Genomic DNA, 27,214 nt, shown 5'->3' with positions numbered 1-27,214 from the left:
TACATGTACAGATTGAGCCAAGGGAGGAAAAGAATACAATCTAGGGCATTCACGAACCTGTCGCAATCGTCAGGGATACCGAATAGCTTGCTGAGGTAAGGAGGTGACAAAAAACGCTCTCTAGCCAAGACATGAACTTTAACGCATTTCAATGCGGCCCTTGAATACCTTACACAGACAGATCTCGCATGTGCTGAAATGAGATGCTAGTGGATGTCGAGTGACGCTGCTCAGCATGGCATCAAGTGGTGTAGTGTACCTACCTGTCATTCAGCCCTTGAGGCGCGTCTTGCTAATTGGCAAGAATTGCACCATGTTACATCTAGTGGTTTCCGCCCCGGAACCAGACTTTCGAGCGACAAGCTGCGGTATAACAATTCTAGACCACATGATGCTTGCCATGTTTGATCCTCCCGATTGGAGATTGCGTTCAAGATCGAGTGGAGCTGTCTCTCGTCTTCCGCCTCAAGTCCAGACCAGTTTTTAAATTAACAGCGGTGTTTCGGTGACGCCAGCATTACAGCAAAGATGCCAACTCCACAGCCAGCGTCTTGTACGAATACTCCTGCCGAAACAACCGCGCCAAAGTTCATTCATATACTGGCGTTGCACGCCGATGACGAAAACTGTATGAATCATACATAATCCCAAGATGTTAATGCTCCTCTTTCGCCCTGCTCTTTGGAACGGCAAGGTTTTCGATTCAGAAAGCCCGAGCCCTCCCTCGTCCATTGCGAGGCAGCTAGCCGCACAGCCACTCACCCAATCAATGCTCATCGTCCACCTGCTCAGGACCTGAGACCGGATTTGTATGGCCCTGTAATTCCATCCCACAGCCATGACAAAAACCAAATCCCACAGCTATGGTAAATGAGGGGTGACGGCTGGCGTGCAGACACGTAACTTGTAAGATAGGATGACGGGCTGGAAGGAAAACCTGTACCTCTGCCCACCAATGGCATACGTCGTGGCATCGGGAAGACGTTCCAGCCGGCGAGGCGTGATACCCGAGTTCTTGACTCGATCGCTTCCGATGCCGATGCTTTACTGCATTCCGACGCGTTGCTGGCTCGTGGAGGACTCGACAACACCCTGAGTGCTTTGGCAGGTGTGGCATATTTTGCTATGACGTCCTGTATGAGCATTCCAATTTGACAAGATCGGAATGTAGCGCGTATAGTGCGAGACTCACATTCGACACACAACGAAAAACGGGCTAGCTGGAACGTTTCGATATGGCTAGCCAGCCAGTCACTGACTTGTTCTCAACTTTGAGATATCAGCTAGAAAGTGAGCAATCCAGCTTTGGAGTTGACAAAACCCGGCCCGGGCAGCGGTATACAGTTGTCTCGGGTCTCCACTTCTTCGGCAAGGTTAGGTGCGGAAAATGATCCTTTAACGGCGGCAGGCGTACGGACTCGGTGAAAGGTGAATCTACCTACACTTGTACGGAGTATCTGGCGGGAAATCTATTAATAAGACCAGAGTGGCGTAGGTATGAGTCTTCAGCCACACCTTGTTCAAGCCACCCACACCTACCACAACTTCCAAACTCACTCACTCAAACCACACACAGTCATCTGGCTCATCGTGGTTCACTGAATGATATGATTCGGCTACGCGAGATGAGCCAACACTCTGTTCATGGATGTCCTGCATGCCGCTACATCCCGCAGAGCCGTCCTGCCCTCCATGTAACCGCGGCCAAATGAATGGCCAGCGTTGCGGTTGCCTGTGCAGGCCCGAGAGCTGGCCAGCGGCACCACGGCCAATCAGAAGCTCGAGATGTCCAACTGGGCGCCTACCTCATACTGCGAACTGCATCGTCCAGCCAAACATCGTGAGGCCTGGCCGTGACCCATGAACTCAAAGCCGCCGCGTGGTGATTCGGCCCTAGTCATATAATGAAGCTACCTGCTCCTGCCGCGCCATTGCCCTCCTGCTTGTTTCGTGTTTTCAGACATAGTTGAACGAACCTCGGTGGGTGGCTATCCGGTTTCCCTTTTGTTGTTCATTGTGCGCCTATTCACGACTCACAGCCGAGTATTCCATGTGGGAGAGTTCGTTGTCAATCATTGTAGCACTTTCTTTGGACCTGCCGCTCTTTCCCTCTTTGCTTCCTTCCCCAAAATATCCACCAGCATCTCTTTCAAAGTCACGCCTTTGTTCCAGCTTGACACCACCTCGACTAGAGAAGCCTTTCGGTGATTCGTTCATTCTTTCTCATTCGGAATTTTCTTGAGAGGCTCGAAATCTTTGCATCCTCATCGAATCAGTTTATTACTTCGGAGTCGATTTACACGCATTGTCCCTCCAAAGTTGTGTTCTGAAGTCTCGGAACTTCCTACATCAACATGTCTTCCAACGGGCCCACCGTGCCTCAACGGCAGCCATACGATCACCGGCATGATAACGAGAGGGAAGACTGGGAGGAGTGGGAAGATGAAGATGTGGTCACCCCAATCATGGACGATGACCAAGAGCTCATCATGGACAAGACGGCCGCTCCCAGTCCCCTGAGACCAAACAAACCGGTTTCGACGAGATATTCACAGCCACGGTATTCAGTCCAGAAGCTGAGGCGTCTCAAGTCCCGCCAGCGGCAAAAGGCGCAGAACGCCAAAGCAGGGATCAAGGTGGTTACAGACATGGCAACGTTGCGACAGCAGCAACAGGCTCAACCGACCCGGCTTCCTGATCTCCAGCAGCCCAAGTTTGTCGATGCAGCAGCACTGAGGGCCCTTGAGGGGTCACCTAACTCCGCGTCAGTCGGCAATTGGAACTGGCTGAAGATGAAGAAGTCGGACCCAAACGCAAAGTCTCCTCAAAGCGCTGGCCGCAGCCCCCTGGAGCAGGACCTATCCCCAAACGACCGCCCGATTGTCATTGGCATCGCGTTGCCGTCAGAGATGGCCGACAGAGAAATCAGCCCCCAAACAGCCATCATTCAGACACCGCATGATCTGCCGCCGAAATATACCAACAAGCCTACCACGACGGGTAAAGCAGACACTGTCACTCCATTGACTCCCTCACAACAGAGATCTGTGTGGAGCCCAGACACACCAGATACCACCTCCCCTTTCCAGTCACCGCACCGCACTTCCAGCATTTATTCTCAAGCAACTGGTCTTGGTGTTGGTATTGGTGTTGCCCACGACGCTCCTCCTGTTCCTGCAGTGCCTTCTACCTACAAGCAACAGGAAAGAGTAGTCAGCGTGGTCCTCAAGAATAGGGATGATGAGGACGATGATGGAGGCAGCCCATGCACCTTGTTTGAGGAGGATGGGACGGCCTCGAACCGACCAAAGCCAACAAAGGCCAAGGAGGCATCAAAGAGCCCAGACAGCGCGGCAACGCAGACTCGTGGTTGGTGGGATCATATCACGACACCCTTTCTAGAGAGGAAGAGCCCTATTGTCCCACCCCAGAAGAGTGAATCACAGCCAGTCAAATCATCAGCGCATGAGGACTGGTGGAGTGAAAAGGGCGCCAGGGTCTCGGTCTCGGAAACAAAAGCCTTGCAGCCTACGGTATTCAAGCCACAAGAAGTTCAACAAGTTATTGTTCAGCGACCAGGCCTTCCAGCATCTCCAAGGCCATCACCACGCAATATAGAGGCGCCGATAGTCAGAGTTCCTACTCCGAGAAGGACCCCATCACCACTCATGGACAGACGGGATCCTTCACCCGCGTCGTCTTCTCGATCAGCTACTCCACGACTTCAGCCCCGGTCAGAGAAAACTCAGCTTGCCGAACCCAGCCCAGCTCCTTCAGAGCAGCCGCCCCCATACTCTCCTCCTCCTCAGCAGAAGGCCGTGCGGTACCGAGCTGTCTTCCCTGCGGGCCACCCTTTGCAGGCACTTTATCCCCCGTCTCCGGGACCAATCTCGCCAGCCATCAACGGAACAATGAGTTCCCAAGGCGGCATCAACATGACCGACATACCCTTGACACCAGCGCCAAGAGGCAACAGCCCTGCTCCTGGGCAGCAAGGCCGCCTTCCAGAACGATTCGCTGGCACGTTTGTGCCGCCGGAACACTTCCTTGCAGCAGAAGGGAACGGTCATCGCGTTGAACGACAGCGTCGTCGCCACGAAAAGGAAGAAATTGCAGCTCGCAAAGCTGGAGGCTTCTGGAAAGGCCGTGGGTGCATCCCGGCGAATGGATGCTATGGTCGCAGCGGTCGTGAAGGTCGAAAGAGAAGACGTGTTTGCCTTGGCATATGCGGAGCTAGTCTTTTCCTCAGCATTCTCATCATCGTTCTTTGCGTTACCCTCATCCCGCGAAACCACGCCTCTGCACCAGTTGACGGCATCTTTCTCAACCTCACAAACTTCCCTCCGATGCCAACTGGGGTTCTCTCAGTTGTTGGCCCGGACAACACCGCCGCAGTTACCGGCTGCAGTAGCCCTTCGACTGTTTGGAGCTGCGCACTTCCCAAGGAAGAACAGGAATCTGTGGCCCCCAACCGTCCCAACCAGCCGACTTTCACCATGCAGATCCAATGGGATAACAACACGCGCAATCTCTGGAATGTGCCAAATGGTGAACCCCCTCGGCCCGGATCTACCTCTGGGAAGCGCCATTTGAACCTTGGCGGCATCGTAGCTAGGGCAAGGGCACTCATCAAAAGACAGAACCCAGTTTTCACACCCAACCCAGCCCCTCCTTCCTTTGAGGAAATGTACTTCCTCGGAAACACAACCGACGGCATTGTCTCCAGCGAGAAAGCTGGCGAACCGACTCCGTTCTATCTCAGTATCCTCAAGTCCGCCAGTGAAACCGTCGGCCCCAACGCTCTGGGCAAGCGTCAGAGTTCGGGGAACTCTACTGATGACTTTGGCATCAGACTACCGGCTCCAGATCTCGAGGCAGATGGCACTGGAGCCCCCGCACAGCTCTTCCCTCATGCTGTCCAGCAGCCCGTACGGCTTTATGATCGCGGCCTCCCGACTGAGCACTACGGTTTCTACACCTACTTCAAGCGCACCATCTACCTCAAGTCCGTCACTACCCTCAACGGGACTGAGGGCGAGAGCAATGTGCCGCTCGACAAAGACGGCGGATCCCGCAGGAGCGAGGCTAAGTTCCTTGTGACGTGGTCTCAGACGCGTTTCCTCGTCCAGATCTGGACCCGCTCGGCGAACACCACGCAGCTCCTCACCACCCCCGGCACCATGCCTTACCCCGTCACGATCAAGACGGACACCCACGGCGGGGAGTCGGGCGAGAAGTTCGTGTGGCACTGGCCCGTGAATGATCGCCAGGGCATCGATACGAGTACACCGAAGCTTCTCCCTAATGATATCGGCTTTGGTGGAACGACTGTGAACCCTCGAAAGGATAAGAATGCTTCTTTTGGCGGTTTCGATGGTGGTACCGGCGGCTGCCGCTGCGAGTGGGTCAATTTTATTGCCAGGAGGGATAGTGGTAACTAAAGATGAGGAAAACTATACAGACATTCATGATAGTTGAACGTCGGCAAGGATATAAGGGCCGACTTGTATATGAACTCGAACAGGATCTTGGAGTTGGAAACAGGGATGACATCAGCATTATTAGCATTACTACAATTGCATGGTTGGTAAACAGGAGGAAAAGGATTTCAAAAATGCATGGCAGCTAGAATCTGCACAAAATCTTAATCAATGAACTCTCCAAGATTCTTTAGTCGCAAGCATAAGTACATGTGTAAGTAGATTCGCTAAAGAAGGGAATTTTCGTGCGCGATACGTCCCTAGTCTTCCACAGCAAGGGGCGGCCTTCACCAACTCCAGCCACAGCAACGGCGGAAAAGAAGGAGAAAATTTCATTGAGATTCTCTTGTTTTCGTAGTAATTGAATGCCATCTAAAGGCTCAGCTCCCTCAGTAGAATAAAGAAGATTGTCTGACGGGCTGGGGAATACACCAGGCGTTGCAGCTTGGTTTGGGAAGCGTGTAAGTCGGTGAGTCCTCGGTGAAGACAACCGATAAGATTACATGTGATAAGATAAGAGCTTCCCGAACTTCTCATCGTCGCATTGTAGCCTTCCTCTCGCGAAGCACTTCCCGACACCTATATCCACACCATGCTCCCTCAATGCGCTGCCCTTCCCTCACGATTTTCCAAAGATGGCGCGCTCCGTCTCTTCACCTCCATCGAACCATCAACGGTAACGCAGCAATAGCCCCGGCAGCGCATGTGCGGCCGACGCCCTTTCGACAGCAAAACCAGCTCCAGCGCCAGCACCAGTACCGAACTCTCCTGACCCTCGCAATCGAAACATCGTGCGACGATACCTGCGTCGCCCTCCTCTCCAAAGACCCCGGTCCCCTGGGTCGCGCGACCCTCCACTTTCACCGCAAAATCACATCCGACAGCACGGCCTACGGCGGCGTCTACCCGCCCGTCGCCCTACGCTCCCACGACGCATCGCTCGCGCCACTCGTCGCCGAAGCCCTCTCCTCTCTGCCCCCAGCTGCCTCCGAGGAAGAAGCTCGGAATCACGATGACAGCAAGTTGATACGAGAAGGAGGGAAAGGGCTATCAAGCAACAATACGCTCACAGTCGCCGGCACTCTGCGCCAGAAACCCGACTTCGTGACGGTGACCCGCGGCCCCGGTATGTCCGCGAACCTCGCATCCGGGCTCTCCACGGCGAAAGGCCTCGCGACAGCATGGCAGGTGCCCCTCCTGGCCGTGAACCACATGCAAGCCCACGCCCTCACCCCTCGCCTCGTCTCCGCGCTCGCCCGCCATGATCCGACGACATCTACAGCGTCCTCATCCACCACCGCCTCCTCCTCTCCAACAGTCGATGTCACCGCTACTAAAAAACCAGAATACCCCTTCCTCACCCTCCTAGTCTCCGGCGGCCACACCCAGCTCGTCCACTCCCGCTCCCTCACATCTCACCGCATCCTCGCCTCCTCCTCCAACATCGCCGTCGGCGACGCCCTCGACAAGGCAGCGCGCCACATCCTCCCGCCGGACATGCTAGCATCCCACGGAGACGTCATGTACGGCGCCCTCCTCGAACGCTTCGCCTTTCCCGACTCCTTTGTCCCCTCCTCTCTATCATCATCAGATCCCAAAAGCCAGCACGGTCACGACTACGAATACACCCCTCCCCTCCGCCGCGTCGACGAAATCGCGCCGTACACCGCTCCCCCACCCTACTCCTGGACCCTCCACCCTCCCCTCTCCGCCTCCCGCGCCTTATCCTACGAGTTCAATGGCCTAGGCAGCGAAGTCCGCAAAATCGCCACCTCAAGAGGCGGCTCCATGTCTCTCGACGAACGACGGATCCTCGCCCGCGCCACCATGCGCCTCCTATTCGAGCACCTGGCAACTCGCATCTTCCTCGCTCTTGCCGCCGAGCCGGAATTGAAAGATGCACTGAAAACACTCGTCGTAAGCGGCGGTGTCGCGAGCAACCGCTTCCTCATGCACGTGCTACGGAAGCTGCTCTACGTCCGCGGATTCGAGCATGTGGAGATCACGGCGCCCCCACCAGCGTTGTGTACGGACAATGCGGCCATGATTGCATGGACCGGCATGGAAATGTACGAAGCTGGCTGGGAGAGTTCACTTTCCGTACATCCTGAGCGCAAGTGGTCGATTGACCCGTCCAGCGAAGAGGGTGGCATCCTGGGTGTCCCTGGATGGAGAAGAAGAGAACATTAAAACCTTATGATACCCCTTTTTTGGTTATAGAATCACATGTAATAACAATGTAGAAGAAGCGTGAGAATGAACTTGTATCATAATCTAGTGTACAAGTTACACAACACCTGCACTCTCCCTTGAGAGTATAGATGTCTAATGGACAACCTGACAAGCCATGCTCGATTCCGCGACTGCGCTCAACTTGCCTGTCATAACCGTTCTATTCATTCCTGTGCGAGGTAGTAAAATCTTCTTGTCTCCTTGCACGTCATAGTGATAGGTGGGATATATCGCTCTGTCCCGGCAAAAGCGACACTGGAGCGAGATTCGGTCTCGGGCTTCCGCCTGGAGACTAGCTGAAAGCGGGATTCTGGAAGGAACCCCACGACACGTATGACTTCAGCGGCACCAAATCACTGTCCTTCTCCACCGACATCTAGTCCAAGTCGGCAGTGACGTTGGTGAACTCGCCCTTCTCCAGCTTCGTCTTCCAGAAAATGGGATTCGTGTCATTGAAGCCGTGCTTGACCCAGCCCTCCTCCTTGACGTGGTAGAGGTTGATGAAACCACCAGAGTAGGCGTCACGGTGCGTAGCGGCAAGAATACTTCGGCTACCGAGGTCAAGAGCTTCCTGGTCGGTCAAGTCGTAGCGGTACTCAGCGTCCAAAACACCGTAGGCAAAAGTCTGACCACTGCCGACACAGAAGAGGTTGCCAGGCAGACGAGTGCCGTCTGAATCGACGTAGTACAGCGCAGGGCCCTCCTCCTTCGTAACGCCGGCACACATGGTGCCCATGCTGAGGCCCATGCCCTTGTATGAGTAGACGAGGTTGGCGAGAATCTTGGACGCCGCGGCGACGGAAATGCGGCGCTTGTGGCGGAGTTCGTGCAGGCGGCACTGCATGCCCAACCATGCAAGCCAGTACTGACAGTCAGCGGCACCGCCGGCCATGGTGCCCAGGAGCACTGAGTTGATCTCAATGACCTTCTTGACTGTTTGCGAGGCAATCCAGTTTCCGGCAGTCGCACGGGAATCGGTGGCGACGATAATGCCGCCTTGGAATCGGAAGGCGAGGGTCGTTGTGCCGTGGGCAATCTTGATGGGGCAGTCGGGGTTGGCTCGGTCGTCTGTTGCTGCGCGGAGCCAGGAGGAGGGCTGCATTGAGGGGTTCCCCATGTCAGTCTGATGGTGCATCTCAGGTTCAAACGGAAACCCAGTCAAGAGGTTGAACTCACATGTGCGACCGGGGGCATAGCAAACTTCAATGACAGCGGCGGCGCTCCACCCAGGAGCTCAAGGTCCTCCTGCTCATCGTCTCTGAAGGTGTTGTGTTGCTCGAACGCCGGGCGGCTGTACTTGGCCACAAGGCTGTCCATCTCGGCGGTCAGCGGGCGGGGGAAATTGTCGAATTAACCGGTCGATAAGGGGTGGTGAGAGTAAAGAATTATTTCTGAGCGGGCTTTCGTTGATGTTCGTGGAAGTGTTGGGCTTGGTGATGATTGGAATGGGGAATGGGGTTCTTTGACGTTGAATTGGGGAGTAGCTCAGGCAGCTCCATGCTCGCGTCACGGCCAGCTTCAGCAAGGGAAAGTGCGTACCAAGCTGATTGATGCCTTGTTGCCTGATTCGGAATGGGCAAATGCTGCTGCAGGTACGGAGACACCTCAGCACCAAGGTCCGTGTGCACCTCAAGCTTACATAAGGACCTACCTACCTCGAAGTGCGATAGCTTCCAGCGCAGGCCATGGACCGTAACGTACCTACCTTAGGTAGTAAAAGTATTTTCGATGCTTCCTGTCCTCGAAATCCGTAGGCACTCTACACAACCATGATGAAGTTCTCGACATTTCTCCCCTCTTAAGGATCCCTTAAGGGTCAAAATTCGGGGATGGCTAAATCGAGTAGCTCCCCATTTACCTGACCTGAACACCTATCTATCTTCCCATCCGATGTACCTATCCACCTGCTGGCCAGGACACGCAGGGGTCTTAAGTGATCACGTGGATCTGTTGATAAGATAACGCGACTCAAACAGGGTCGAAAATCCACCTCAGCTAAACCAAGGAAAGCGATTCCGCCATCATCCAACACTACCACTTGCGACGGCGAGCGCCATTTCACCCATGATCAGTCTCTCACATCAACTTTTACCAATCGCCGACTTGGAGGTATCACAATAATTTCGCGGCGATGGCTAGTATCGATCGCTATCGGCCTTCCAGAGAGGCCTACCAGCCTCCCACGCTCCCCCCGGGTCCGCCTCGACCAGACCGGCAATCCAGATCTCCCGGGCGTCGTCTTGATGTGCCACCTGCAGTTCCATCTCCCCCGACACACTCATCGCGGACCTCGCCGCCGCGCCCTCATTCTCAGCGAGACACGCGCTCACCCCAGCGGTCAAGGGCGCAAACACCAGGACCTCCGCCCAATCAGTGGTACTTCACCCCCGACGAGACCCTGAGCACACCGAGTATTCTAGATGGCATTTCACCGGCAGAGGAGCGCCTACGACGCGCGAAGGGTGTCAACTTCATATATCAGGCCGGAGTTCTTCTCGACTTGCCCCAAATCACCCTTTGGGTTGCAGGTGTCTTCTTCCACCGGTTCTATATGCGATACAGTATGGTTGAAGAGAAGAACGGCATCCACCACTACGTGAGACATATCTCTGCTCAATCCCCAGTCTAAATGCGTTCGTGTTGGTGTCTTATAAGTGTCAGGCACAATCCGCACTTCCCAGATCCAAACGAGGGACCCAAAAGGCTCAAGCTGAACCAATGCTGACGGAATCGGTTGAACAGAACATTGCAGCCACTGCGCTCTTTCTCGCGAATAAGACAGAAGAAAACTGTCGGAAGACAAAGGAAATCATCATCACAGTGGCGAAGGTCGCCCAAAAGAACCCCAAGCTAATGATAGATGAGATGAGCAAGGAGTACTGGCGGTGGAGAGACAGCATTCTCATGTACGAGGAGTTGATGCTGGAATACCTCACATTCGACCTCATGGTGGAGAACCCTTACCAGCGTCTATTCGAGCTTCTCGGTCAACTCGAAATAGTTCACAACAAACATCTGAGGCAGTCAGCTTGGGCGTTCTGCAGCGACGCCTGCCTTACCTCCATCCCTCTACTGCTCGAAGCACGCGACGTTGCCATCAGTGCCATTTTCTTTGCCAGTATACACACACAGCAGAAGATCGAAGATGTCAACGGCGAACCGTGGTGGAGGGCACTGAAAGGAAACGAAGACAAGTGTGCCAAGGCCATCGACATTGTCCGACAGTTCTACACTGAGAACCCGCTCCGTAAACAGAACCCGTCACTGCCATCACCAGCTTTTGACCTGGCCAATACTAGACAGCCAAGGGATCAGATGAGCCAGGATGCTCTCTCCTCTACAGCAGGCACGCCTTTTGAGCTGGATAGAGGAACGCAGAGCCCAAGAGCTAGGGCTAATGGTCGCGATGACGTCACTAATACTGAGTCTGGCTCGCAGGCCACGCTTAAGGAGCCAGAGAGAGCGAATGGCAATAACCTGGCGTCCCCAGGAAAGAGGAAGGAGCTTGACTCGGATTCCGAGGGCAGAGAACAGAAGCGGGCACGACTGTCCGATGAAGATGAAGGGGAGGTCTTGGACTAGGAGCTCTAGCCTGTAACATTGTAATAATCCCACGGACCATGGGCGTTGGAGGTCCATCGCATTTTACGGCGGGTATTCGGACAAAGGGTCGACAGGCGCAAGATGACGCTTATGTACCATAGTGGTCACTCACTTAAGGCGGCTTCAAGCGCAAGCATCTTGGTATGCGCGAGAGTCACAGCACGCTTTCACAGAGACACGGCGTTCCAAGGGTGGTAGTTTGGCAGAGGTCATGGCGCAAGCGATGCTTTGCAAAGGTAGGAAATACCTTAGTAGTGATTACAATTCATAGCGAATTTATCATAAAGTCAAAAAACATCGCTGCAGATTGAGAGGGTAGTAGTTTATGGTATATGAATTGTTGAGCTACGTCTCGGCTCTCGATGAAGTCCTTCCGTCCTGCCTGTCTTGCGATTGATCGCATCATCCAAGAAATCTATCACGTCCACCATATTTTCGAGAGCAAGTAATGCTGCCCTCTCCTGTCGATTCAGCAAAGCACGCTTATCCGGCCCCATACCTGGTCCGCACATCTCGTGAAGGTGATGCTGAACGAGCTTCACTGGCATCGGGGCACGAATGACGTGGCGCATGAAGCATTCGACAGCCTCCCACGGACAAGACTCGAATCCAGCGTAAAGAGCAGGGTTTGCGAGGATACCCCGCGCAGACATGAGACCTGCCAACTTGGTGCCACTGGGGGTGAAGTCCGTATAGCCATTATGGCCGTTGATCAGTGTCGGTTCCAAAGGTTCTTCTGGTGCTTTGGATACCGTCGACAGGGGTAGCGTGGCCATGGAGAAGACATCGCCGGATAGAAGGATTGGGAGCGTGTCACCGTATTTCTCGAGGAGAATGCCAAGAGATTCGGTGTTAATAGGGGTGGTGGATGCTGTATGACGGGTACGGGGATGGATCGTCAGGAAGTCGATATTACGGTTCAGGGGGTTGCCAATGACGGTGTCGATAAAGTCCATCGTCTTCCTAGTTAGTGAAGCATGAGAGTTAGCGGAGGACGGTTCCCGAGAGGATGTGAGCGAGAAGCTCAGGGTTAAGGGGCACTCGCCTCAAGTCCTTGTGCACACGGATCTTGACGCTGACGCTCCTTCCCTTTGGACTGTCGATATCCCGCTCCTTGCCAACGTGCCAACCGTCACTAGCCAAGCGTTGACGAGTCTCAATGACCATATCTCGTACGAGTTCGCGCTGCTCCATAAGAGCGGCACCAAGAGTCTCTGCGCAAGCCCATGACTGTGGGCACCCACAGTTGAGATCGACACCGTTGACAAAAGGGGCGGCAAGAGATGATGAGCGAGCGAGCTCGAGAGGGCTGTTTGCGCCAAATTGAACTATCGTGGGAGGCTGAACTCCACGGGTGGATATTGTGAGATCTTTGGAGAAGAGTCAGACCGTGGGAAGGTACCGGAGTGAGGCGCAGGGGAGTCAACGAACCACTGTCCCGGGCAAAGTTATTGCGGTTGAACTCTTTCGACAGGATCATGGGTGTCCAGCAGAGATCGGTAGCATATTCATGAACGGTTTGACGGAAAGCGAGCTATGCGGTGATGAGTCAATGGCCTCCTTGAATGAGACACCAGAGTTGAATCACCTTGCTATACCTCACCATAGGGGCTGAGACGTTCAGAAATCTATCTTGACTCTTGGCAGCATCGAATATTTTCAGGGGACTGTGTAAAGTCACATGTTGTCAGTCCCCTTGACTCATGGTGAACAAGAAGTGGAACTCAAAACCTACTGTGTTCTATCTGAAAGAGTTCCATTATAGAGGTCGGCCGCCATGGTGACAATCTGGACACCCACAAGAGTGAGTGGTATAATGCCCGAGTTGAGATGAGAGTGTGATTGAGTCGGATTAGGACTCACTCACAACGTCGAAGGCGCCTGCAGCGAAGAATTACAGAGGTTCTTAGTGGAGCAGGGGGGCCCTGTGGCATCAAACCTAGATGGGCGATCCTCACCTGTGCTGTCATAGTGGGGGTGGGGCTTTCTTGCGACGATAACGGCGGGGTGATCTTTCACCGCCTGCCCAATGGGGCAGAAACCTGTAAACTTCCTGCGTCAAAACTTTGCTCTACCCCAGCCAAGTGCTTGCATTTATGAGTCGTTTCTTCCCTCGGGAAACACTCTCTCCACCCTTCTTTTGATCTGGGCTATTGTTTCGCTCTAACTTGCTTCTCCTCACCTTCGCACTCGCGCTATCATAGTCGCAAAGTCGATTTTCACAATGGTCAAGAAGCCCGTCATCGGCCTCCTTGGAGGTGGCCAGTTGGGCCGAATGTTGTGCGAGGCCGCGGGGCCCCTCGGCATCGATATCGCGATCCTGGACGAGGCCAATTGTCCTGCGAAGCAAGCTAACCAAAACAGCCGGCACGTCACCGGTTCCTTCAAGGACCCGGCCAAGATCAGAGAATTGGCTGCCATGTGTGACGTCCTCACTGTCGAGATCGAGCACGTAAACACTGAGGTTCTCGAGGAGATTGCGACCCGCGGTGTTATCACTGCTCCAGGCACCGTCAAGAAAGTACCCTGTCACCCCCATTGGCAGACTCTGCGTCTGATCCAGGACAAGTACTTGCAAAAAGAGCACTTTGCCAAGGGTGGTCTCCCCATTGCCCCTCAGATGGCCATTGAATCCGGCCCTGCTATGCCTGAGAGCCTCACGGCCGCTTACAGGGCATTCCAATTCCCATTCATGCTGAAGGCGAGAAAGGGTTCCTATGACGGCCGTGGTAACTTCAAGGTTAGGGGCCCGGAGGACTACGAGGAGGCTATTCGGACGATGGGCAAGCTCTCACTCTACGCTGAGAAGTGGGTACCTTTCGAGATGGAGCTCGCCGTCATGGTTGTGCGAACTGAGGATGAGGACGGCGAGTTGAGAAAGGTTCACACTTACCCGGCTGTCGAAACTATCCACGAGGAGAGTATCTGCACCAAGGTGTACTACCCACCTCGCCAAGTCAGTGCGGATGTATGTGAGAAGGCACGCCAGGTGGCTGGGGATGTTATCAAGACGGTGAAGGGCAGAGGTGTCTTCGCTGTTGAGATGTTCCTGCTCAAGGACGGTCAGTTAGCAGAGACTACAAGACTTGAGGATCAACTAACTTGATGACAGGCACAATCACCGTCAACGAGGTTGCTCCTCGTCCCCACAACTCAGGCCACTGGACTATTGAGGGTGTGCCCTACATGTCGCAGTACAAGGCGCAGCTCCACTCCATCTTGGACATGCTCCCGCGATCTATCAAGTTGCAGCCTCGCGTCTCCGGCGCTCTGATGCTCAACATTCTCGGCGGTGCGCGTGAAGACTCCCACGAAGAGTTGGTCGACCTGACCACATCCTTATACGATGACAACATGGATGTGTTCCTCCACCTCTATGGCAAATCGTCCAAGCCTGGCCGCAAGATTGGACACATCACTGTGACGACTCACTCTGCCAACTCCAGCTTGGAGAGGCTAGCAGCGCCTCTGATTAACGAGGTGAACTACATGCGCGAAGCGCGACTCGATGCTGCCTCAGACCAACTTCGTCTGCAAGAGTCTCCTGCCAAGAAGACCAGCTCCCGCAACGCCGATAAGCCCTTGGTTGTTGTCACCATGGGTTCTGACTCAGACCTCAAGGTCTTGAAGGGTGCCTTCGAGATTCTTGAGCATTTCGAGGTTCCCTATGACCTTGACATCACTTCTGCTCACCGTACGCCCCATCGTATGGTTGAACTTGGAAAGACCGCCGCGCAGCGTGGCATCAAGGTCTTGATCGCAGCTGGTAAGTCTACATATGTCGATCGACCCTTTGGAGACATTACTAACATCACCAAAGCCGGCGGTGCTGCCCATCTCCCAGGCATGCTGGCATCCGAGACAACTGTGCCAGTGATTGGCGTGCCCGTCAAGGCCACTCATCTTGACGGCCACGACAGCTTGCTGAGCATCGTGCAAATGCCCCGCGGTTGCCCCGTGGCAACGGTCGGTATCAACAACTCCACCAACGCTGCCCTCCTCGCTGTCAAGATTCTCGGGTCGTCCAGCCTCGAGTACCAGCAAAAGATGGCTCAGTACATGAGCAACATGTCCCGGGAAGTTGAGCACAAGGCTTCTGAGCTGCAGAGTAAAGGATGGAAGGCGTACCTCGAGAACCAATGAGGGAAAATGAAGAGATTTTATTAGCATGTGTGGAACTTCATTCCACGTTTGGGCAGCATTGATTGATACCAGCAAAGGCGTACATAGGAAAGTTAGAAAATAACAAATAAGGGGCGGTCACTACAATATCATGAATGCTTGGTTTCCGGGATAATGTTTCGCTGCCGTACTGCCACCTTGGCTGGTGTGAGAAAGAGTTATTTCGTCAAACGATTTCCGGGGAGATGCATAAGGACTTGCGGTTGAGACATGGCCCAGCGTTGGGAAGACGGCGTGGGTTACCGCTTGAAACAGGACCCGGGGTAATGTGAGCCTACACCTTGAACCCTGAGAGAATCGCCTGCCGGTTGTTCCGGAGTGCAAATGACTTCTTACTTTGTAGACACCGCTATATTGTCTTCTAGGTCTGATAATGATGATTGGCATGACTGGCGGGGCATCTATCACTTTCTTGCAGGAGTTAGATATCGAAAGGAATGGCCAGAAACACTATGATACACTTCTTCCCACTCGAGGAGGGGGGGGGTACGGTTTCAGTCTCAAAATCAATGATCTTATCGATGATCGCCGGGTCGCCCAAAAACAGACTGTTGGGATCAAACCCACCTCATGCTACGGATATTCACCTCGATTCCTCTATTCACTTGACTTTGAGCCACTTACATTTATTTTCCAATAATGGAACTTGCTGGAGACGGCCTCGTTCGTGTGGCTCGCAGTCGATTATCATGCCCCAGCACGCCTGGTACATGCAATATGAGAAGGAGCCATCTCAATCAAACGTGGTGATCACTTACTGCCTGACTTCTATCAAGGAAGGAACCTCAAAGCACATCAGAGCACTGAGTATGTGGCAAGGACAAAAAGGCAAAAGCGAGGTAACTATGATATACGACAGGAGCCTGCCATGGCTTATGTCTCCGTGCGACGTGTGTGATCTCTCCCCGCGTTCTGACCAACGTATGTCCTTGACTTAGACAACGTGAGGGGAAGACAAGTGGCCAAGCTGGACAGGAAGAAGGGGTCGATAGACTTCTTGGGCAATGCCTCTTTACATCAAAGGAAGAAGCGATCAGCCGCATGCTCGGTGCTATTCATAGCTTTTGCACGTTGCGAGGCTTGGTGCCCGCTTCTCGATCCCGGGATGGACATTCCTCGCAAAATACGAGATGACATCCCTTCGAACAACTATCTAACCTATCGCCTGATTGATGTCATCAATTTTGACTACCAAGCGGTGAGCGAAATCGCTCACAGCATGTTACAGCAAGCTGCCTGGAACATACCTGCGGTGACATTCCTCCAAACGGCGGAAGGGGTTTGTGGCCTCTCAAACCATGTTTGTTGGTTCCACACTCCTGAGAACATCGCACACACTTGACAGCTTGGGTATTGCGTGGGTATCTAAGGTGAACCTGTCGAGGATTCTGGTAAATGACTTCGGAAAATGTCCCGGCCGAGCTAATGCCTGCTCTAATACTACTCGCTTAGGATCCTGCTCGCCACATGGCGCATCTCGCAGCAGACAGCCTGATGCATCGCCCTGATCTTTTTGATTCGAAGGACCGGATGCGACTTGAGAAGTGAGTTAGAGATCACCGGTCCAAATCTATCCGCGGAGACCGTTCGCTGACAAGGTGGTCCAGATCGACGCCCTCCTGAGACAAGCGCCATGGCAGGAATATGATAATCTGGGGCCTCGACAGGTACTGCCTTGACGTCGGCTCGCACCGGTAACTTCTCTTCATAATTAGGCACTGTAGAGCTATCGAGAGTCTCTGCAGATTGATCTAGACGACATCGAGAACATCACCACTATTTCTATGTGTAAGTCTACTTATGAAGGCCCAAGCTTGTTTATTGTGGGAGAAGACTTCATTCTTCGCCAAGGACATGATCGATAAGAATGTATACCTACCACAGCCCGCAGAAAACCGTTTTCTGTCCGATTCCGTCGCTCGCACATCTTTCTCAAGCTGAAGGGTATCACGAACAAAGGTCGTGTGTCTGTATAACCCTATGGGACCCCGCAATCCTGTCCATTCATCCCTTTGATCCTCGGGAGCGAAAACCTGCTAACCTCCTTGCGGCACTGTGGATGGAATTCGAGCTGTTCGAAAACAGCCTGAAGAGTAAGACATCGACTTCACCGTCGATCCTAGATCACTAGACAGCCGTCCACTATGGACTACACCTTGCGGCTTGGTCCTGCGGCGCGCACTATGTCGCCAATTCTGAACCGGATGCGCTCATCATCCCATTCATCGCAGCCCTGGGATGATCTGCACTCGGGTCTAGCATATCTCTTCCTCTCTTGGCAATCACACCAAGCAGGCCGAGGTCACCACCAATTCGAGGCTATCGTGGAATGAACTACCAAACTGGGGCTGCGCCTGCTGAGGCTGGGCAGGGCGAACCAAGCTCGTCTGCGGCCGAGAGAATCACAAACCTACATGTGCTAGTGCCCGTCTTCCCGTCTAAGTAGCTACCCTTATGACGGAGATCGGAGAGTTCGCCGACCCGTACAACCTCGAGGCAAACTTGGGAACATATATAGCAACCTTGATGTCCAGCTTCAGAGACTTTGCTACAGTGCAACTTACATCACCCACTTGATAACTGCCCCTCTGTATCTCAAGCTACACCACACCGCAACCGCAGAGATTTCGATCATCTTCATCACCAAAGGTCACCACGCAACCAAATAGTCAACATGCTCTCCAACAACATCTTCACAATACTAGCCATCGTCGGCCTATCAGCCGCCCAGATCCAAGTCCCGCCCTCCAACGCCGCCGACTGCCCGCGAACCATGTGTCTCGACGGCATCAACCCAGAATGCGGAATCCGATGGGGCGGCTGCTACGACATGTGTCAGCCGCAGATGAAGCCCACCATGCCGCCTTGCAAATCCACGCTGAGCAAGTCGACAATCTCGAAGACATTCAAGCCCTCCTTCACTAGGCCAACCCGGCCCAGCCTGCCGCCCACGCGCAGCCCGACAATCACTCGGGCACCGCCCAGCTTGACTACTTTACCCACGACGGCGGTCGACAACTGCAGCACGCGTAGCGTGTGTGTTGATTACATTAACGAGTGCGGACAGTGGTATGGCGGGTAAGTTTTGCTTCTTCGCTTCTAATGCCACACATATTAGTACAGCGTATCATGTTTGCTGACTTTGCCGTAAAAATGTAGATGCCACGCCGACTGCAAGCCCTGGCCGTCGTACTCCAAGCCTATGTGCACACCCACGTCCAGCTTGAGTGTTGACCCGTCCACGTTACCAACCGATTACTGAGGGCGCTCGCCGACGCCACAAAGTTATGAATGGGATGAAAGAATTAGGAAGCGATCGAGACAAACGTTTGATGATCCTGTATAATGAATAGATGATATCCTTCATACAATACATATTAGCAGCCTGGTTTCAAAAAGGGTACTTCAGTTTCTTACACGATGATACAGTCGCTGGAGCCACGACATCGACGACATCCCTAAATTTGTACTCAGATTCTCTGTGCCTCACAATTAATTGATAACCCAACCAACTCCGATAGAGCGCTAAGGACACAGAGAATAGGCTGCCCGAGTGTAGTCTTTGAACAAAATGAATTTCTCCTCCTACTTTACACGTTTTTAACTCCAGAGCCAAAGCCCAAAAGCCTGCGGTGTATGCACCAGCCCTAATAGCCTGATTCCAAAGGGTCCAGGTAGCGATATCCCCCACGCGGCTCACCCACGATCATTAACTAAATTGTTGTCGTGGTATTACGATTGCCTTTGATATTGCCTTCCGCCACTCTCTGGCCCTCCCATCGTCTGCGTCTTCCTTTCCCCTCGCGTAACCGAATTTCCTACCAACACCCGACACCGGTTCTAATCATAACAGGTTTAGTACACACGCTTGAAGGGAGGAACAGCCTTGCACTCGTTCTCGTCCAGAGTGTTGGCAATAACACCACGGTAGCCGAGGTCGACCTTGCCGTGGGGGTTCTTTTGGAAAGAGAGGGTGTGCTTCATCCAGTTGACGTCGTCACGGTCGGGGAAGTCCTCGCGGGCGTGGGCACCACGAGACTCCTTGCGAGCGGCGGCGGAAGTGGCAGTTTGGGAACTATTCGTCGTTAGTTAACGTCCCCATGAAAGGAACAGTATTGAAGGGAACTTACGCGCAGGTCAACAGGTTGCGGAGCTCAAGGGTCTCAACCAAGTCAGAGTTCCAGATCATGCTCTTGTCCTTGATGGAAACGTCGGGGAACTGAGCGTCAATCTCCGTCATCTTGCGGACACCCTCGTCCAGAGACTCCTGTGTTCTGAAAACGCTGACCTCAGTCTGCATAGCCTTCTGCATAGACAGACGAACGTCGGATGTGGTTCTGCTACCCTCGCGCGTGCGAACGTCATCCAGAGTCTCAATGGCCTCAGCACCAGCATCAGCAGCCAGAGGCTTGTGCTTAGTACCAGGAGTGAACTTGTCACGGATGGTGTGGGAAACGGCACGGCCGAAGACGACCAAGTCGAGGAGAGAGTTGGCACCCAGACGGTTGGCACCGTGGACAGAGACACAGGCGGCCTCACCGCAGGCGAACAGACCAGGGACGACCTTGTCGTTACCAGACTCGTCAACAGTGATGACCTCACCGGTGTACTTGGTAGGAATACCACCCATGTTGTAGTGGACGGTGGGCAGAACAGGAATAGGCTGGGTGCGAACGTCGACACCAGCGAAAATGCCGGCGGTCTCGGAGATACCGGGCAGACGCTCGTGAAGAACCTCAGCGGGAAGATGGCTGAGCTGGAGGAAAATGTGATCCTTCTCCTCGCCAACACCACGTCCCTCGCGGATCTCCATGGTCATGGACCGGGAGACGACGTCACGGGAAGCAAGATCCTTAGCGGTGGGGGCGTAACGCTCCATGAAGCGCTCACCCTCGGAGTTCAGGAGGTAACCACCCTCACCGCGGGCTCCCTCAGTGATCAAGCAGCCAGCGCCGTAGATACCAGTGGGATGGAACTGAACGAACTCCAAGTCCTGGTTAGGCAGACCAGCACGAGCAACCATGGCCATACCGTCACCAGTGCAGGTGTGGGCAGATGTGCAAGAGAAGTAGGCACGTCCGTATCCGCCGGTGGCCAAGACGGTGTGGTTAGCAAGGAAACGGTGCAAAGTGCCGTCCTCCTGGTTGTATGCGACGACACCGCGGCACTCTCCATCCTGCATAATCAGGTCGAGAGCGAAGAATTCGATAAAGTAGTTGGTGTTGTGACGGAGAGACTGTCCGTAAAGAGTGTGGAGAAGAGCGTGACCAGTACGATCCTCAGCAGCGCAGCATCTGTAAGCCTGTCCACCCTTGCCGAACTTCTGAGACTGACCACCGAATGCACGCTGGTAACTGTGAAGCGAGATATGTTAGCATCTGTCTGTATCCAAGGTGTTTCTGGGCCTTCTTTTCTTCGACTCACATCTTGCCATCCTCAGTTCTTGAGAAGGGGCATCCGTAATTCTCAAGCTCCACGATGGAGGCAGGCGCCTCACGGGTCATGTAGTGAATAGCATCCTGGTCACCGAGCCAATCTGAACCCTTGACGGTATCGTACATGTGCCATCTCCAGTCGTCCTCATGCATGTTTCCGAGGGCGGCGTTGATGCCACCCTGAGCGGCGACAGTGTGACTTCTGGTAGGGAAAAGCTTTGAGATACAGGCAGTGTTGAAGCCAGCCTCTGCGAGGCCGAAGGCAGCACGAAGACCAGCACCACCGGCACCGACAACAATGGCGTCGTACTCATGGTCGACGACGGGGTACTTGCTGGAAAGGTAGGGTGAAGCCTCCTTTGCGCGGAGGTGCTGGTTCGCGTAGATCCGCGCGGCGGATCTGGTCGTGGAGAATGCGCGCGCCTGCGAGAACTGAGATTGCCAAGTATTAGTTTTACTATTCAAGCCGAGGCCGTATTTAAACGCAGGACGGATCAAAGGAGCGACGTACAGCAGGCTTAGCAGCAAACCTCCTCAACGCCATTGATGAGGCCATGATTGATGTGTACACTATCTTGCAGTATCAGTATGCGTTTCGGTCGCGGCTGTATGTTCTATCTAGAATTGCGGGAGGCGAAGGGGGCGAGGTGATGATGGCCGAAGATGTTGGGTTGAAAGCCGCTCGTGTGTAACCGGGTGGATGGATAGATCGGTACTGACCGTTATCGGAAGACGGAAGAGAGAGGAGAGGTCAAGCCTAGAATTGCAAAGTTAACAAATTGGTAACAGAGGTACCTGGAATTTGGGATACTCACCGTCGAATTGAACTGGTCTCCAAAACGAGGTGCGGTCTCTGAGTGATGAATAGACCTCCAACCAGTGTATGGAGAAAAGTACGGAACAAACCACGGCAAACCTCGCACACGTCTTCTGCAATAAGTCAGCTCGGCACCTCGGGTAATCACACTGTTGGTGATTGGTTGAGATAGCTATGGCTAGTGGACTCACGCCACAGCCATGGTCAAGCCACAGTTGGTTTCCGGGGCAGAGTTCACATGTAAAGTCCCGTCAAATTCCGAGAACGATTCCGGGGTATCATCAGTGCGACCGGATGAAAGCTTAGCCTTCGTTGATCAGCCGCCCGAAACTCGAGGTTCTATTCTTAACAGACAGGCAATGACCAAAAGTCAATGTCTCTGGTTGCGATCAATTGTTGACTCTATATTTTGCCATTTCCTCTTTCCCTCTGTTTGACAGTTTGATAACTTGTTAGTTTGCACGTCGAATTGTGTACACTACGGGTGCTCTTTGCCCGTTCCCGAGCGGCATTGCCGAGGTGCGGGTGGAACTGGGTCTCTTTGTCGATGGGGAGGAGAAAATCCATGACTTCACGACGAGAATCGCCCATCGTCAGCAGTTCTACTTTGCCACACTTTCAAACAATGCAGAGCCTCGGTAGACAACCACACAACTAAAAGGAGAACGTGACTCTCAACCTACAATTGAAACGCCAACCAATTAGACTTTTAATGTCTTCAACACACAGTAATGCGACTTGATCAGGCGCAACGATCTGCGCGGTTGCTGCAAGACCAATTGACCCACAATAACTCTTGCGCTGCAGAAGTGAAGTGTTGAAAATAGTAATTTAGGGTTACTCTAGGTATCTGGTATGGTGAAGCCACCCCGTCGCAAACAATTCGCCCGTGGCGACTCACTAATATCGCGTCCTCTGCGTCCTCTTCAATCGGCTCGTTCCTTCACGTGCCGTGCCAGTCTCGAGCCTAGCTAAGCCTGGCCTCCCATCTCATCGCTCAGGCACTTTCAGACACAGGGCCAAACTCCTATGAGTTACTGCGGGCTAACGAAAACAAAAGAAAGCCTGAATTCAAAGTCCCCTTTTAGTGTGTCCAAGGAGTTCAAACTCCAGCCATGCTCATAAAGTACACACTACCTAGTATACAGCCAATATCGCGCCGCCCAAGATTATGACTCCAAACGTAGACCCCACAGCTTCTCTAGCTTCTTAGAAAGCCATCTGCTTCTTGATCTCGGCAATAGCCTTGCCGGGGTTCAAGCCCTTGGGGCAGGCACGTGTGCAGTTAAGAATCGTGTGGCAACGGTACAAGCTCATGGAGTTGTCGAGTGCAGCCTTACGCTCGGCCTTCTTCTGATCGCGAGAGTCGGCGAGCCAGCGGTAGGACTGGAGGAGGATGGCGGGTCCAAGGTACTCCTCAGAGTTCCACCAGTAAGACGGGCACGAGGTTGAGCAGCAGGCGCAAAGAATGCACTCGTACAGACCGCTCAACTTCTTTCGGTCGGCGACGCTCTGGCGGTATTCCTTGCCCTATGGAAGAGGTTAGCTGGGATCATTCGAGATGCTGCAGTCTGAATCAACGTACATCAGGGGCAGGAGTGTCTCTCTGGAGGTAGGGCTTGATTGAGCGGTATTGCTTGTAGAACTGGGTCAAGTCCGGCACCAAGTCCTTGACGACGTAGGTGTGAGGCAAAGGGTAGACCTTGACGTCTGAAGCGTTCTCTGAAGGGATACGGCCTTTCGTTGTTGTTAGCATTGAATCGCCGTGAGTTCTTTCAGCAGCTTGCAAAGCCAGGTGGCTACGAGGGTGCTTCAGGAGTCAACGTACAAAGGCAAGCGAGCGTGTTCTGGCCGTTAATGTTCATGGCGCAGCTACCGCAAATACCCTCTCTGCAACTTCTGCGGAAGGTAAGGGTAGGGTCCAGCTCGTTCTTGATCCGAATCAATGCATCCAGCATCATGGGTCCGGTCTTGTTCAGGTCCAGCGTGTACTCCTGCATCTTGGGCTTCTCGGTCGGCGTGTCGGGGTTCCAGCGGTAGATGGTGAACTTCTTCATCTTGGGCTCCTTTGTCGCAGGCACTTGATCGCTAGGGGTAGCCAGGCCACGGCGAGGAATAGTGACGGCAGGGCGGAAAGCAGCCTTGGTGGCCGAGCCCAAGACGCGGGTGGAAGAGCGGAGAGATGCCATTATGGCGGTTGGTTTTCGTATGCAACTGGGCAGAAAATGGAGATGAATGAATTGATTGTTGACACACCGAGTTGAAGATGAGCGATTCCAACGAATTGGCGGGGCGCGGTGTGGGAAAGCTGCGATTCACCGTAGTATTATCCTTGGTGGCGGTTCAGAGTGTAGTGGAAGACATCATGGAAGTTTGCTTCAATCCCTCGGTTATTGTGTCGAAGCGGCCGGAGCAAAAAGGTGGGACCCTTGACCAATCATTGCTGAGTGATTTTAAACCACATTTCAATTGCCGCTTTTGGCCCCAATCCCGAGCTCTTACCTTGTGTTTCCGGATAAATGCTCAGCAAACCGACTCGAAGGTCCAAAAACCCTCCTTTTAGAGGCATCTTCATTGTTGTGTGAGTAATATACCGATGTTGAAATCTCCAGACTACCTTACTTCGCTGCACATTTTGACAATCATATCTGTACATCCGGAATCCCGGCTCGCGATAACTTAAAGCAGCGCGCACCTCCTTCCCCCGGTTTTCGTGTGGAATAAACCGGCATCTGGGACCGGGAGCAGCTGAAAGCTGACTCAGCGGGAATACCCCGGGTAGATAGCAGCCTTGGGGAATCCGGGGTTGGGGCCTTTTTCTTATGACATCAAGTGGACGTTGCATTCCCTTTCAGACGCGACTACCTATCACAAGTCGTCTATCCATTTGACATTACGAAAGTGCTCGTGTCGAAGAAGCGTCTCGAGCTACGAGAATATCTTGGGTCCGCAATTTAGCTATGTGATTCCAGTCACATTTCTAACGAGCAATTGATACGGTTAATATGCGGACTGCGGAAGCACCGCATCTCCAAAAAACACTCTACATCGCAGCACATTGGAAGCAATGGCCGCAACGGTGACAGTATTGCGCCAGCCTCTGGTCCTCCTCCCTGCCACAAGGCCATTATCACAAGGTACGCTTCTGCTTTGCATCGAATTCTAAAATCCTCGTACTAATTATACTTTAGCATCCGTTAGCTTCTCAAAGTATCTCGCCCGACAACGGTCGACCCCTCCGACGAACATCTCATCGCGATACTTCTCAACAGCCAGAAGCATGAAGTCCGACTCGGCTGCAAAGCTATCCTACCACGTTGCTGCGTCTTTTACCGCGAAAGACCATCCCTACGACCCATCAACGCACGTCTTTCACTTCAATCCCTACAACCGTATCCAGCAGAACCGTAGCAAACGCTCCAGACCAGACAGCGGACACGATGCCTTTTTCGTCAGTCGAGTCGGCGACTCTGGCGCAGTGGCCCTTGGTGTGGCTGATGGCGTCGGCGGCTGGGTAGATTCTGGTGTTGACCCGGCGGATTTCTCACACGGTTTCTGCGATTACATGGCTTCGACAGCCTACGGACACGGTTCAATCAAAGACGACCCGACCACAAAGGGCACGGGTGACAAGGAGCCGCTAAGAGCGCAAGATCTGATGCAAAAGGGATACCAGGCGATCAATGAGGACAGCACCGTCATTGCTGGCGGCAGTACAGCGTGTGTTGCTGTAGCATCCTCAGACGGCAACCTCGACATTGCCAACCTAGGCGACTCTGGCTTCATCCAGCTCCGATTGAACGCCGTACACACCTACTCTGAACCCCAAACGCATGCCTTTAACACGCCTTATCAGCTCTCTATCGTGCCTCCCAGCGTAGCCGCTCGGATGGCAGCTTTTGGTGGCCAGAACCTATGCGACTTTCCCAAAGACGCCGACGTCACTCACCATGACCTCCGTCACGGTGATATCATCGTTTTCGCAACTGACGGTGTATGGGACAACCTGTTCAACCAGGACATCCTCCGTATTGTTAGCAATGTCATGACAACGACAGGCGCATGGCTCATGACGAAGAATGGGGTCCGCGTCGTCGACAATCTCAAGCCCTTTACAAAACCCGCTGAAGACGCCTCAGAGCGACCTTCCTCAAAGTTTCTTACCTTGCAGAGCGTGCTCGCGGCGGAAATCACGTCCGCCGCCAAGTCGGCGAGTCTAAACCGCAACGTTGACGGCCCCTTTGCCAAGGGAGTGCAGAAGTACTACCCGCAGGAGAACTGGCACGGCGGCAAGATCGACGATATTTGCGTTCTCGTCCTCATCGCGTCGGATGACTCCAAGGCCGCGGCCAAGAGTCGCCTTTAAGGCCGTCTTGTATCATTACCAACACTATTTGCGGTATCTGAAGCTCATTGCTGCTTTTTCCAGATGTTCAGAAACACCCCCCCCCCCCCCCCCTCCCACACCCCGCGGACTCCCCCCAGGGCCCGGCCCAAGGTTGCCCTTTAAGCCCCTTTTTATAATTACCAACCCCTTTTTGGGGTTCTTAAACCCATTGCTTCTTTTTTCCAATGTTTAAAAACCCCCCCCCCCCCCCCCCCCTAGAAGCCCCAAAAAGGAGCGCCACCGCTGCATTTGTCCGTTGTATCGTAAATCTTCGACCGTCGCCAATTTCTCATTCGGTGACGCAGCAATGTTGTACAAAGGATCCTGAGCAATATCCTATTTTCTCACATACACGCAATGAAGAGACGTCGAGAAGTCAGCAGTCAGTCAGTCAGTTATAGCAGCATAAAAGAATACCACCCAAAATCGATGTCTGACCGTTTCATCGTACTCTACCTAAAAACCAATCTCTACTCGCCTCATTCAATTGCATGTTTCTCTGCTTGGATTTATGCTTCTCCACTGATTAAACTACACGTTTGGCTCATGCGATCGGCAGGAACGGTCGAACGAGAAGTCCAATCGTCTTCCCTTTCCCCCCTTGTTTTCCCTTCTCCTTTGTCCTTGCTATGAAGCGGGGCGAGGCGCTGGGAACTTGCCGATCGCAGCTGTGGCTCTACCTAGGCGGGTTTCTTGTTGCTTTTCTAGAGTATCTTCCAATGGACGGAGCCCCTTTTTTCCTTTGAACTCCACGTCAGCTCTGGAGTATGCACCCCTTTCTCCTGTTTTTCTCCACGTGGGGTTGGTCTGCTGTATGAACCACTGATCTGGGTCGAAGAAGATACAGGATGAAACAGCTTTATTCTCTGGGGAAACCCAATGGACGGTGCTTAAAAAAAAACTACCTTACCTTACATTGTGGATGAAGGGTAGAAAAGACGACGAGTTTGGTGTGGACGGGCCCAGATCGATATTTTGTTGTTTGTCTTTAACAGTGTGACGATAACTCGTAGTACGGATGCATAATGTTACATGCCCCTCATGCCAGAGGCAGAGCACGTCCGCTTCCGAGTGGGAT

The 27,214-nt window shown here is 53.4% G+C and overlaps 10 protein-coding genes across 10 annotated transcripts; 6 read left to right on the top strand and 4 right to left on the bottom strand.

Annotated features, from left to right (window-relative positions):
* Window positions 1-2,354: 2,354 nt before the first annotated feature.
* On the top strand, window positions 2,355-5,441 carry CABS01_16092 (uncharacterized protein; the record flags this gene model as incomplete). Its single annotated transcript, XM_060549424.1, has 1 exon — window positions 2,355-5,441. The coding sequence occupies one exon, from the start codon at window positions 2,355-2,357 to the stop codon at window positions 5,439-5,441; it is 3,087 nt and encodes a 1,028-aa protein (XP_060390207.1).
* A 642-nt stretch (window positions 5,442-6,083) lies between these two features.
* CABS01_16091 (glycoprotease) lies at window positions 6,084-7,670 on the top strand (the record flags this gene model as incomplete). Its single annotated transcript, XM_060549423.1, has 1 exon — window positions 6,084-7,670. The coding sequence occupies one exon, from the start codon at window positions 6,084-6,086 to the stop codon at window positions 7,668-7,670; it is 1,587 nt and encodes a 528-aa protein (XP_060390206.1).
* Window positions 7,671-8,088: 418 nt separating this feature from the next.
* Window positions 8,089-9,029, bottom strand: CABS01_16090 (proteasome component PRE2; the record flags this gene model as incomplete). Its single annotated transcript, XM_060549422.1, has 2 exons — window positions 8,089-8,835; window positions 8,889-9,029. 2 exons carry the CDS (start codon window positions 9,027-9,029, stop codon window positions 8,089-8,091), a joined length of 888 nt encoding a protein of 295 aa, XP_060390205.1.
* Window positions 9,030-9,843: 814 nt separating this feature from the next.
* On the top strand, window positions 9,844-11,294 carry CABS01_16089 (cyclin-K; the record flags this gene model as incomplete). The annotated part of the gene is made up of 2 exons (XM_060549421.1): window positions 9,844-10,308; window positions 10,455-11,294. The coding sequence occupies 2 exons, from the start codon at window positions 9,844-9,846 to the stop codon at window positions 11,292-11,294; spliced, it is 1,305 nt and encodes a 434-aa protein (XP_060390204.1).
* A 344-nt stretch (window positions 11,295-11,638) lies between these two features.
* CABS01_16088 (dihydrouridine synthase) lies at window positions 11,639-13,094 on the bottom strand (the record flags this gene model as incomplete). Its single annotated transcript, XM_060549420.1, has 5 exons — window positions 11,639-12,274; window positions 12,357-12,685; window positions 12,747-12,849; window positions 12,919-12,982; window positions 13,051-13,094. The coding sequence occupies 5 exons, from the start codon at window positions 13,092-13,094 to the stop codon at window positions 11,639-11,641; spliced, it is 1,176 nt and encodes a 391-aa protein (XP_060390203.1).
* Window positions 13,095-13,539: 445 nt separating this feature from the next.
* CABS01_16087 (phosphoribosylaminoimidazole carboxylase) lies at window positions 13,540-15,458 on the top strand (the record flags this gene model as incomplete). The annotated part of the gene is made up of 3 exons (XM_060549419.1): window positions 13,540-14,377; window positions 14,428-15,081; window positions 15,136-15,458. 3 exons carry the CDS (start codon window positions 13,540-13,542, stop codon window positions 15,456-15,458), a joined length of 1,815 nt encoding a protein of 604 aa, XP_060390202.1.
* A 2,713-nt stretch (window positions 15,459-18,171) lies between these two features.
* On the top strand, window positions 18,172-18,759 carry CABS01_16086 (uncharacterized protein; the record flags this gene model as incomplete). The annotated part of the gene is made up of 2 exons (XM_060549418.1): window positions 18,172-18,575; window positions 18,657-18,759. 2 exons carry the CDS (start codon window positions 18,172-18,174, stop codon window positions 18,757-18,759), a joined length of 507 nt encoding a protein of 168 aa, XP_060390201.1.
* Window positions 18,760-19,352: 593 nt separating this feature from the next.
* On the bottom strand, window positions 19,353-21,488 carry CABS01_16085 (succinate dehydrogenase; the record flags this gene model as incomplete). Its single annotated transcript, XM_060549417.1, has 4 exons — window positions 19,353-19,572; window positions 19,628-20,851; window positions 20,922-21,364; window positions 21,444-21,488. The coding sequence occupies 4 exons, from the start codon at window positions 21,486-21,488 to the stop codon at window positions 19,353-19,355; spliced, it is 1,932 nt and encodes a 643-aa protein (XP_060390200.1).
* A 1,470-nt stretch (window positions 21,489-22,958) lies between these two features.
* CABS01_16084 (succinate dehydrogenase iron-sulfur subunit) lies at window positions 22,959-23,938 on the bottom strand (the record flags this gene model as incomplete). Its single annotated transcript, XM_060549416.1, has 3 exons — window positions 22,959-23,279; window positions 23,335-23,486; window positions 23,578-23,938. The coding sequence occupies 3 exons, from the start codon at window positions 23,936-23,938 to the stop codon at window positions 22,959-22,961; spliced, it is 834 nt and encodes a 277-aa protein (XP_060390199.1).
* An 878-nt stretch (window positions 23,939-24,816) lies between these two features.
* On the top strand, window positions 24,817-26,115 carry CABS01_16083 (5-azacytidine resistance protein azr1; the record flags this gene model as incomplete). Its single annotated transcript, XM_060549415.1, has 2 exons — window positions 24,817-24,886; window positions 24,941-26,115. 2 exons carry the CDS (start codon window positions 24,817-24,819, stop codon window positions 26,113-26,115), a joined length of 1,245 nt encoding a protein of 414 aa, XP_060390198.1.
* Window positions 26,116-27,214: the final 1,099 nt, after the last annotated feature.

Source organism: Colletotrichum abscissum (assembly GCF_030869225.1).
Source record: "Colletotrichum abscissum strain IMI 504890 chromosome Unknown Scaffold_81.1, whole genome shotgun sequence".
Taxonomy (NCBI): domain Eukaryota; kingdom Fungi; phylum Ascomycota; class Sordariomycetes; order Glomerellales; family Glomerellaceae; genus Colletotrichum; species Colletotrichum abscissum.
Note: the sequence above shows the minus strand (reverse complement) of the source record. Positions and strands in the feature narration are given on the sequence as shown.